General features: G+C 35.6%; 1 protein-coding gene across 1 annotated transcript; it reads right to left on the minus strand.

Annotated features, from left to right (window-relative positions):
- Positions 1 to 2,558: 2,558 nt before the first annotated feature.
- Positions 2,559 to 7,913, minus strand: HELRODRAFT_79054 (hypothetical protein; the record flags this gene model as incomplete). Its single annotated transcript, XM_009019031.1, has 4 exons — positions 2,559 to 2,743; positions 5,291 to 5,515; positions 5,594 to 5,740; positions 7,745 to 7,913. Coding segments are annotated over 4 exons (726 nt in total), but the record flags the coding sequence as incomplete, so codon positions are not given.
- Between the last annotated feature and the right edge of the window lie 5,800 nt (positions 7,914 to 13,713).

Here is a 13,713-nt window from a genome sequence, read left to right on the forward strand (position 1 = left end):
TGAACCAATTAAATTTTGACCCAGATAGGTTACATTTATTCTATGTTCACCTACGTTTGTTGGGGTGAATTCGATAACAGCAGTGGAACTTTTAGAGCAGGCGGTGGATGGTTTGAGAGGGAGAACTGAGGTGTGCAGGGGTTCTCCTTGGGGCCCTATAAGTCGCAATGATTAGCACAAGTATGAAATAAATTGACCTAGATATATCAAAATATTAACCAATTATCTTGGTCGAAATGAGGTCACCGTTGATAAATTGGTCGGACTCTATCAACAACTGGGCGTGCTTATTGGCCGGTATGATTTTTACATCTTGCCATTGGACGTGCAGTTTTTTGGGGTCGTGCACTTGACACACAAATGGTGATCCTAATTTTGAAAGTTTAATTTAATTTTAATTAAATGATATTATTAAATTTTTAATCACAGTTAGTAATGATACTGAAATTGAGTGAAAACCAGCGAACAGATGAGTCAGAAAACGTACAATCAATCAGCCAACTAAAGCAACTTATCGACAAAGTAGATAGATAGGTCAAACAATTAATCAATCAATTTAACAATGATACAACTTGATCAATCAGTCAACCTGACCAGTAAACCAACTAACAACCAGCCAGCCAACCAACCAATCAATCATCCAAAAAATCAACCAACCAACCAGCCAGCCAACCAATCAACCAACAAACTACACACCCAACCAACAATACACCTATCCAACCAACCAAACAATACACCTTTCCATTCAACCAACCAACCAACCAGCAATCCAACCAACCAACCAACCTGGGATATGTTCATCTTCATAGAGCACATTAATATAATGTCTTCCGGGCTCTCTTGTTTCAAACGTCACTCGATATTCATTGGACGACATAGACGGAAGTTTTGATAGTGATGACGATAACGGCGTTGACGATAATGATAATGATGATGGTATTGGTGCTATCCTGGCGGAATATTGACTATTTTTTGGCGTCTGGATGTTTACACTCAATCGACCGTTACCAGAATTTTCTGCATCAACTGGTTGGTTGGTTAATGGTTGGTTGGTTGGTTAGTGGTTGGTTATTTGGCTGGTTGGATAGATGGTTGTTTGGTTGGTTGGTTGTCTGGTTAGATGGATGGATGGTTGGTTGGTTGGTTGGCTGGTTGGTTAGATGGATGGTTGTTTTGTTGGTTGGATGGATGGTTGTTTGGTTGGTTGGTTGGCTGGTTGGTTGTATGGATGGTTGTTTTGTTGGTTGGTTGGTTATTTGGTTATTTGGTTGGTTGGTTGGTCGGTTGGTTGGTTCGTTATTTGCTAGAATAAGATAATTTATTTGAAAATACTGAATTCATTGAAATAAAAAAATATCCAATTATTCATCTGTTTTTTTTTTTTATAAAAAAAGCTTGTTATTCTTATAAATGAGGTCGAGCATATGAAGCTAAACTTGAAAGCTCTGATACGTTTAGTCCTCAGACAGTTTTTTAAAACTTAAATCATCGCATAGCCAAATTTAAATTTATATCACAAATCACACAAACAATGAAATATTGAATTACATCATAAAATCGAAGATTTAAAAATAGCCAACCAATGAATTCGACGGCATTATGAATGACAACATCAACTGGCAAATGGGAGACGACGACGTGAGAAATATCAATAACTTCAGTCTTGTATGGACTGCTACCGATGTTAAGTTCCGCCCACTTGATCTCGGTGGTGAACTGACCTACTTTGCTGGGGGTATAGTTGATGAGGAAAGTGTCGCTAGATGGACTGGTCAGCTGATAGTTCACAGAGTTGCCTTGGGGATCTGAAAGGTCAAGGTGTCAAGGGTGTTATTTGGAAATAAGTTTATTAATAAAATTCATTACCATATATTTTGTCAGACGCAGAAATAATGTTCGCTCATTTTCCAAATTTAAATCATAAACAATTTAATAAACTATCTATTTCAGTTACGAAAATCTTTTTTTTTCATTTCTCAATTCGGACGAGCCTTATTACTAGCCAAGTTACAATTAAACTTTTGTACTACTGTGACTGTAGAGTAGAGCGCAGAACAATTCAGTACAGTAAAGTACGGTACAGTGCAGTACAGTGTACATTCCCACCACACGACGCACGTATGCGAAGTACATGCTTTGTAGATACATGCAATACCGCAGACGCACAAAATTTGGCGTCTCAACAATATGAGCTAACGCGCAGAAACCATTATGACGTAAGCAAGAGACTTGCAATGTAGGAACTACTCGAAACATTTTTCTCCCACCCACCAAGAATGTTGATTGAAAGGTTGTTGGGGTCGAGGTACGCGCCCTTTTGCAAGCTGGTGATGTAAAACAACGTGGGTCTGTTGACAGATGTTTGATCTAGACCTTCCCCAGTCACCTTGAACTTTGTGTCGTCAAGGACGGAGACCAAAAATGGACTCTCTAATTTTTTGGAAATATTTTGGAAAACGTTTGATAAAATAATTTAATTATTAAATTTTATCAAGGATTAATATGAAATCTACTTTTTAATACTATATAATGCACATAAAATGATAAAAATGAGAAACTTATAAACCTTTAACTTGCACTCCATTGAATTTCACATTGACCCTATATTGACCTGGTTTCGTTGGGGTAAAGGTTGAAATGAACTGCTGTGATCGGCTGGAATGGACTTCGGTAGGTACGCATATATTTTCTGAGTCACGAATGTCCACCTCCAACTTGCCGTTTCCTGATTGGCTGGCGTCGACTGAGAAGAAGTATTATTCATTATCATCATCACTGTCTCACTCATCATTAGCATAAATGCGTGACGTCACAAGTTTAAAAGTTACCGTTGTTTTAAAATGCATTGTTAACATCTAACAAAACAACGTTATTCAAGCCATTAACGATTTATTGACGAAATTAAGTCAATAGGAAAATCTCTAACTTTCAAAAGCCTGTGACCTATTAACACGACCTGGTTCAATGGACTTGACCCTGACCTGACTAGCGTCCCACACGTTGATGACCTTGGGAAAGCCTGCAATGGCGTGACCTTTGTACGTCACTTCCACAACGTGCTCACCTGTGGAGATGAAAAAAATGTAAGTTTCTTGGGAACGATTGGTCATCATCAGCCTAATTATTTTTTCATCGTTATCATCATCATCGTCATCATTTTTTCGTCTTCGTCATTATCATCATCGTCATAATCATTATCATCATCATATCTTGGTTGTAAAAATCATCTTCTCCGACTATTAATGTTTTCAGTGCCACATTCAAATTGCTTGCCATCATCTTCGTTTTGTTTCGTGGCAATGTTATTGATCATGTATGTGAAAATAATCACCATTGTAATCCTTAACTCCGTATCATCATCATCATCACATCATCATCTTCATCATCATCACATCATCATCATCTTCATCATCATCACATCATCATCTTCATCATCATCACATCATCATCTTCATCATCATCATCATCACATCATCATCATCATCCCATCATCATCATCATCATCATCATCATCATCATCATCATCATCATCATCATCATCATCATCACAGTTTTCGAGTTCGTTCTACGAAGATTGCAGGAGTCAAGTGTCATTTTTAAAAGTTTACAAAAACATTCCGTCATATTCCACACCGTGCCACCGTCACTTCCACGTTAATACGTAGCTCAGCTTTACAGCTTCATAGCTTATAAGACCGCACTGTTTGTCGTTTGGCACGGGCTTTAACTAATAGCTAGAAAGAAATCGTTTCAAAGTTTGTCGTTACAATTTAAGAAAAACTTCCCATCAACATATATAAATCCTTATCAGCTTCATCGTTTGATAATGCTACTACTATTACTAGTAATAATAATAATAATAACAACAACAATAACAACAGCAATAATAATAAAATAATAACTATTTTTATGATAACACAACGTTTACGATGATCATCACCATCCCAAGAATGGACCTACCGACGATCAGTGGATTGAATCCGATGAGAACTTCACTGGCGGACGATTGCACGATTCTCGCTGCCTTCTTTTGATTTTCAGGATCTGATGGGAGGTTGACATGTAGAGATAAATTCGTATTTGAGTCAATAATTCAGCTGATCAGCATAATTTATATAGCGCCATTTCGAAAGTAATTTTCAACTTTTCACAAATACTAGCAATACTGGGTGACGTCTGCAGTCGGACTCGAAGCCTCACCATCAAAAAAATCAATAAAATTAAAATATTTTCAAAATATTTCTAACTCATTCATTTTTTCATGCTTATTTGCGATTTGAATCCTTTTTTTTCAAACAAAAGTTAAAGATTGAACAAAAATCTAAAATTAAGTAGAAATTGTGGAAAATTTAGAGACAAAAACTGACCAGTAACAAAAGCTTGAAAATCGGCAGCATTACAATTTGAAGCTGATAGTACCAAAGATACATTTTTAGTCCTCTCCACGTCACGCACTTCCGCTGATTTCAACGTCACAGATTGAATATCAAAAACATTAAATAAAAAGGGATTTCCTGTTTTCAAAATGGAAGATTTTTAAATCAAAATAACTCAAGTTATATTAATAATGGTCTAGAAAAAAATAAAATAATTCAAGATACAATAAAAATAAATTAAACGTAATTAATTAATTTATTAAATTCTAAAAATGCAAACAAACAATGCCGACCTAAAATGTATTTGTCGTTGAAAAGGATGTTGATCTTGTACGAGCCTTTCCTTTTCGGGATGAACTCGACCTTGAACTTTGACCCTGACGGCTCAACGTTTGATGGTATCTTGATGTTCTTGTTATCCACAGACTCGATGGATATCATCATGTTACCCACACCTGCGCTCTCCGTGTCGACTGTTATATTCCGGGTTATAATGTAAATATTAAAAATAATAATTATTATAATAATATTAATAATTGTTAATAATTATTATTATTATTTTGTTATTAGTCAGTAAGTTGTTGAATGATGTTCGTCTAATTATGATATTTTTTTGAGTCTTGTAGTAAAATACAAAACCATGTAGCCAGATATCCATTCAGAACCGCTGCTTCGAGCTTTATACGCAGAATCATTCATACCTACACGTATCCAAAATATCTAAACACCGTTATTCACCAGGCACAACGTTACACAGCAGGTAGGTCTTTTAACACTAAAACACGATTTTGTTTGGGTCATTTATACATAAAAAATTTGATTAAAATAGCGTCATTTGAAATCTAAACATTTGATGGAAATGGAACCATTTTAATACCAGCACATACTGCGACCACTCTGAACAACCAACTCACTCATAAACATTGTGGGCGTGTCTAAAATGGTGTCCCTCAATCCATCGACCTTGATTTTGTTAGGGTCAAACGATTTAATAACGAAAGGTCCTTGACCTATGGTGACCCCTTTATATTTGACCTCTGCCCTGTAATCGCCTACCTTCATTGTGACGTATTCGATGTTGTACGTGCTGCTGTTCACTTTCGTCACCTCCACAGGAATCTTTTCCTTGCCTTCCATGGCTGATCGAATGATTAAATTTGTGAATTTGTTACAAAATATTTGCTTTATAACTTTAAAATAAAAACTAATGCAATAACCCGTGATGACAACCTCCACTCCATCTTGGACCAACTTCTGACCAATCAACTTGAAGCTTGATTTTTGATTGACAGATGCGTAGGATACGCCCTCTCCCGTCACTTTCAGCTGATTTTTGTCTAAGACTGGTACGTTTATGCTGCAATCTGAGATAGGGTATCATCACCATCACCATCATCCTCACCCTCATCATCACCATCTTTATCATCATTATCATCATCATTATCGTCTTCATCCTAATTATTAATGATCATCGTCACCGCCATCATCATCGTCACCACCCTCACTGCATCTGTATCATCATACTTACATCCATCCTCATCATCATCATCACCAATTTCTTTTCATCTTCTACTTTTATTATCGGAAAATAAATTTCCAAATTCTGGGTGAATTTTTTAGTCATCGAAATTTTCATAGCTGGCTTCAATAAAACCGATGCAAATGGCATGATGGCAATCAAAGTCATTAACATCGTTCGTGACGTCATTATCATTTTCATCATCATCATAATCATCATCATCATCATCATTAGTTTATCAGGGCCAAAATAATCACCCTAATAAACACACACACATACACAAACACATACACACACAAACACAGACACATACACACGCACGTACATACTTTGCTGAGTGACATCGTTTAGCGAGACGGAGACAAAATGATCTTTGACCTCCGTCGGCGTGAAGGTCACTTGATACAGGCCCTCACTTCCTTCTACTTTCTTGATCTTATGCTGAATGTTCTTAGAACCCCTGGAGACTTTAACCTTCATGTCTCCATGCCCCGCCTTTCGTACGTCGACTTCATAATTTTTAAATGTTAATTATATATTTAAATAATAAATACAATAGATAATAAGGTTATTAAGATAGTTCAATAGCAGTAATGAAATGCTTGGGGTTTCCTCATGTCCATCAAGTTTCAAATGCAGATGAATTTAAAGTAGAAACGTTGAATTCAATTAAAAATGGCCAGGAATAGAATAAAATTTTGTAGAACGATAAAGACTTGGAAAAGGTATCTTAAAAATAATTTGAAAAATTATTCATTGGTTGAACAAAAAGTGACAATAATCATGTACACTTTAAATTTTAATAAACATTTGATAAATTATAATAATGAATATTCATAATTTCAACCAACCAATCACAGTAGTTGGTTCCCCTAAAGTAGCAACCTGATTGGTCGGAGTGACGGTGATGGAGGCTGGGTCAAAGACGTCAATAAGGAATTTCGATTCCTTATTTTGGGGTGATCCGTTTAGCAAAAATTTTAATTCATGCTTCCCTGGAAAAAAATTAACAATTCGATAATTTTTTCAAATAAAAAATTTAAATTTAAATGTAAGAAAATAAAAATGACCCCACACAACTGACCAACTGCCTCTGGCAGATATTCACACTTGTAGTACCCTGGCTTGACTTTCTTAAGAGGGCACCCCAAGGATTTGCCATCCGGACCTTAGTTCAAAAGAGATAGATAATTATATTTTAAAAAATTCTGTTAAAATGTACAAATTTGTAATTTAGTTTATATTAAATAATACATTTTACTGTTAAAAGTGTAGAAAGTCGTAAAAACGTTATATGACAGTTTATCTCCATTTAAAGGTAAACAATTTCCAAGTAATCCGATGTTATTACATCATAAAAGGGCTGATAAAACATGAAAAATAAACATTTAAACTAGTATATTAAAAATTGAATATTATAAAATCCGGAACAAAATTTTTCAAAACATCACACCACAAAAACAACTACTACAGCCCAGGCAGCAATTGGAAAAACACAACGACAAATTAGAAAGGGCAAACAGAAAATAAATGAGCGCGGTGACCAATCAAAATGGCTGAAGGTGTTTTATTGTTGGGGCTGTTGATGGCGACGAAGAAGTGGTTGATCTGGTTTAGCAGACCCCTGCTACTTCCTACTCCAACAATTTCCACGTTCGCTTCTGCCTCAACCTGAAACGGACTATCTGGTTAGATGTTTACCAAGTAGGTATAATTAGAAATTCATTATCCGTCAATACATTCATTTAATCATCCTTTCTATATCCACCCAACTATCAACTCTATTTACCAATCGAACCATCCAACTATCCATACATTCATTCATCCATCCATCCATTCATCAACCAACTTGAAACTTCTTCCCCATTGAACTTGACTTCGACGAGGTACTCCTCGTCCTTCTTAGGTTCAAAGGTCACACGGTGCAGACCCTTTCCAAGGTGTTCCATCACGAAGGGCACCTGACTACGGTTAATGCTAACCTGGAGTTCACCTTTGCCCGCGTCCACTACATCCACTGATTGGAAAATGGTAAGTGTGTGTCTGTGTGTATGTGCGTATGTCTGTGTGTGTCTGATTGTGAGCTTGAATAAATAAATGAATAAAAGTATTATGAAGTTTATAGATAGATAAAGTTAATGAACAAAAAGCCACAAAAAACAAAAACATCAGGTCATCAATCCCATTTTTGAAATCCTGAAAAGTAATAGTAGTCTCTTCAAATTTTAATTTCGACAACCAACAATGTGACCCTCAAACACAAAAACCAGCAAAAGACTTTTACCAACCATCAAAGAGCCATGGTTTCCCCACGGTTGCCACTTTCGGGACGTAGACAATCCGGACAGCCGCCGGATCGTATGCGCTTATCGTCACGGGATTTTCCTGGAATGTTTTTTCTTTGTAATATATAACCACCTCGTGATCCCCTGTGAAAATGGCGTTTCAAATATTTTAATTTTAATTTTATTCAAATAATTTCTAACGTAAACTGAATCACACGTGCACAAACTATTTCCCAGAAACAACATCAAAGAGCATTCGCTACAGCAGCGCTTCCAACTGCAACATTCCCAGCGGCTGCACCAATGCCACACGCCAGCAACATCGCCAACAACATCAACTGACCAACTGCAATGGGAATGAAGGATATCCGGATGATGTTTTTGCTGTTGTTGTTGTTCAGAGGAAAGACAACTGCTGCAATATCTTTATCTCTAGGTAGAGGACCTATGATACACAATCGTATGATACACTATCATATGATATCATATGTGTATCAGATAATACGCAATCTTATGATGCATAATCATTATCATAATCATCGTCGTCGTCACTGCAATCATTATCATCGTTACAGCCGGCAGCTTACTTATCATCTTTATAACAGTGGTCACTGTCATCTTCCAAGGTCATTGAACCAACCAATCAATCAACTAGAACATAAATAACCCACACATTCATCTGCCTACTCACTCACAAATTCACTCACTCACTGCTCACTCACTCATTCATTCAACTAATCACTCACTCACACAATCACTCACTCACTCACTCACCCACCAATAATTTTGACAGCAATGTTATCAGCATCGAGACGAGTGACCGTCCTTGAGAAGATAAGGTCAAGTTCATATTCCCTGTTGACGCGGACCAAGTAAGGAGTTTTCGGGTCGATGATGATGTTCTCCTCCGCGCTGATGTCAATCTGGTATGGAGAGCCTGGAGATGGTGGGGGTGGGGGGTGGGGTGGGGGTGATAATGATGGTTGTTGGTTGAGATCAATGAAGATGATGATTGTGACGACGATGAAGATGATAATGAAGGTGAAAATAATGGAGATCAAAATAATGGAGGCGATGATGATGATGATAAGAAGAACAATGATGATGATGTTTACTCGCCAGCATCATGTTTATCAGTACCAACATCGCGACTACCATCAACGTCACTCACCGACAACAACATCACCAGCAAAGAAAACAATCAAGGAGTAAATCCCGGGAATGATGGGCACGAAGTACCCTCTATTGCGTCCCCCTATTTCGTCCCTCTTCAACTCCACAGGGACGTCCCGGCCTTCCAAGGTCACTCTCACCGACAAATGACCTTCACCCGCTTTCGATGTGTCAACTGTTTTTGATGATAGTGATGATGATGACGATGATAGTGATGATGATTGTGATTATGGAGTTCATGATGACGATGACGTGAAGACTAATCTGTATCGAGAACTAAACGCGATAGATGCAGAAACAAAATTCCAAGAACAAAAATGTCCAAAGAGTTGATTTGCAGACGTCTTCCTCATTGAACCAACCTTCAAAGAAACACCTCTCCTTGGCCACACCCTGGGCAGGGCACCTAACATCCACCCCCTGCAGATTGAAGACCCTCACGTTGAAAGGGCTGCCCTCCACGTGACTTCCATCTCTCAGCAGCAAGACGGAAAATTTCCAAATTCCTGGAGTGTATATTGCCATGGTTATCCTCTTTCAATTGCGTCGCTCAAATGTATCAACGACACACACACACACCGAAACAATCACACGCCTTTATGTGCCTTTAGTAATTACAATATATCAATGCTATAGTCAAGTTATTTCCGATTTCAGACTGTTATAAATATTAAGGTGTAATATATAAAATATAATTATCACCACAAAACGTTGTAAGTGTCGTATGCTTACAGGCAAAAAGGCCAACAACACCTAATAAAAACAACAACGACGACGACGACAACCAATTTCGTTGGGTCTGAAATCTGTCGTGTAGCCTCCATTCCGTTTGATGACGTTCAACGTGACGTCACTTCCCTTCGGGGAGGTCGCAATGACGGTGGCGCCCTGGCTGCCGAGGGTCGATTTGAGACGCAGGGAGGTGTTCTCCCTCACCTGAAAGTTCTTGCCAGATTGGTGCGAGAGAGTCAGTGGCGGGTCGTGTGACATGATTGGCTGGCAGGGATGAAGATGGATGGATGAATGATGGATGGATGGATGGATGGAAAAATAAATTATTGTACGGAGAAGTGGATAGTTGGATCGATAGACAAATAGTTGAACTGCTAAATGAATAAACAAATATAATAGCATGCGTGCAACATCTGTGCGTGTACGTTGTGTGTACATCATGTGCATGTTGAGTGTACGCTGTTATGTACAACATTGTACAGCGGACTGGCTGTACAAGCTGGTAGACTAGCACATAAAAAAACACATCCAGGTAATAGCATACACAACCAACAAAATAAAAAAAAGGCATACAAAAATCCTCAATAAATAAATTTACACAATAAACGTTGAATTGAACATAACTGGAAATAATACAATCAATAAAATAATTCAAAAGTTTTACTGAAACATGGAAACTTCAAAACATATACAAACATAAAACACATACTAACAACTAAAATACTGTAATTAAGATACAAACATACATACATACAAACAAACATACAAACAAACGTAAACAAACATACAAAACCACGTACATACACACAAACATACATACCTTCAATTCAGCTCAATAAGGAGGTGACATGGTAAACAGATAACGTGATCCAGTTTGATATTATATATCCCATAAAAGTATAAAATCTTAATTAATATAAATTAGATATTTTTAAAAATTTAATTTTATGAAATTTTTCTACCAAACGGTTTTTTTATATTTAACACGTAAAATTCTATAGGACGACGTGCATGTTCTATTTTGAAATTTCGTCCAGACAATGGAAGGCGTTGTCGAAGATTGTCTCAATTAAATGTAATGTGTAGAGTGTGTTTTTATACATCAACTTGTATATATTGAAAGAGAGAAAGGGGGGGGGGAGAAAAGGGGAGAAAGAAAGTAAGAGAGAAGGATAGAAAAAGTAAGGAGGAAAGAGAAAAAGAGAGGGAGAGAAAGTGAGAAGAGAGAAAAAGTGAGTGAAAAAAGTAGAATGAGAGAGAGATAACTAAAGAAAGAAAATAAGAGAGAAAGAGAGAGAAAGAGAGAGAGAGGTGTGCACGTGGATGAAACATTTGTTTACTTATTTTCTAATACAGGTGTACAAAAGAACAACCTGTGCAAGATCATCTGAAGGTGCGTTCGTGAAAAAGGTAAACTTAAATTAACTTTATGCACCGAATGTCATAAACTTATATTATTTATCATATCAACAAACAGTTTATAGTTTTAGAAACTACCAAAAATTCGGTGCTGATAAATGACAAGATTTTTATCAATCGACCAATCAACCATGCAATCAACTATGCACTCAATCAATCAATAAATCGATCGATCGATCGATCGATCGATTGATCAATTAATCCATCCATCAATCAGTCAATCAATCTACCAACCAACCAACCAATCAATCAGACTATCAATAAGAAGTTTTATAATAAAAAATCAACGGTTAAAAAATATAATGACGACAACAAAAACAAACAAAAAACCACAACAACCACAAGACAATAACGATAAAAACAACATCATCAATCAAAAAAAGGCAAAAATGCAAACCAAAGCCCACAAAAACTGCAGACACGGCGATGCTTACATTTGGTATCTTTGGTAACTGCTATACAATACAGGTAAGTCACTCTCATGTGTACATTAGATACGTTTAAGCTGTAGTATACAACATATACCAAATATATATAAATAAACATATATATACATATATAAATATATGTATACAATATATGTATACATATGTATAATATATTTTTCTTATACATAGCACTTGCATAAGACCCACGTGTTATATTATATATATAAAGCTGAAAAACATATGTTATAATACATATATATATATAAAAAAATGTATTATATTATATGTATTATTTGCGTGTGTATAAAGCAGCATACAATTATCCATATTATTATATTAAAAAATCAATAACTCTCTTGTGAGAAATTAATGTCGAATGATTACTATTCAAAAGTTTGAATAAATATGTATATATATGCGTATGTGGGTATGTATGTGCTATACATTTATGTACACACATACATGCAGACATTTGTGTACACACATACATGCAGACATTTGTGTACACACATACATGCAGACATACATGCATATTTAATATTGAGGAATTGACAAGATAATACTGATAACATAATTGAATGAATGTAGCACGTATACAAGCTCTCATCCCAACTATAATGTTAGTAAATAAACGCTGCCGTTGCTTTATAAACTGTGTATGTATGTATGTATGTATGTATGTATGTATGTATGTATGTATGTATGTATGTATGTATGTATGTATGTATGTATGTATGTATGTATGTATGCATGCATATATGTATATAACTATGTATGTATTGTATGTATATATGTATGTAAGTATGTATGTATGTATGTATGTACGTACATATGTTTGTATGTATGTATGTATGTTTTTTTGTATGTATGCTTGTTTGTATGTATGTATGTTTGTATATATGTGTATTTCTTCTATATGACATTTCAGTACAGAGATATTGTGTGGCTGCGGGTTTTCCATTGATAAATTATTAATAACTGATTTGTGATTATTATTTTGATTCTATTATTTAATAAATTTTGCATATTAACGATAACAATTAAATTAACAACGACAACAACAATAATTATAATTATTATTATTATATTAATTATAATAATAATAAACATACGTTTTGGATCCGAAGTTATTATATTATAATATGACGCCAGTGATGACGTAGCATAGAATTTATAATATAATTATTCATAATTAAACGGATTATTTAGATGAATGTTTTATTAAAATTATTCTAAAAAAATATCATATATTGAATGGATTGTATACGTAATTGTAATAATAATTGAAATCATGTTTATACAGGAGAAGATCAGTTTAAAAAAACAACAACACACAACAACAAGAAGAAAACAACAACTACGACGACAATGCTGATGACAATGTTGATAGCATCTTATTAATTTAATGTCACACAGCAACAACAACAACACTAAATATCTGAATCACATCTGCAACAACAACAACTTGATCAACAAAAACAACAACGACATCAACAACACCAACAACAACATTAAATGAAATTGCTGACGACTACTAAATCATTATTTTTTACGTCATGACGTCATCTCGCTAAATACATTCGTCATCATCAACCTTTGATATTTAGTAGGACAACAACGTCATTAACAAGATTAATTGTCGTAATCTCCAACGTCATCATCACCATCGTCATCATCATCATCGTCGTTATCATCTACTATATCAACATCTAACAAACCAAAGCAAAACACTATAGTATTTATTACAACTACTACTATTACTATAGTATTTATTACTACTA

Source organism: Helobdella robusta (assembly GCF_000326865.2).
Source record: "Helobdella robusta unplaced genomic scaffold HELROscaffold_23, whole genome shotgun sequence".
In the NCBI taxonomy this organism is placed as follows: domain Eukaryota; kingdom Metazoa; phylum Annelida; class Clitellata; order Rhynchobdellida; family Glossiphoniidae; genus Helobdella; species Helobdella robusta.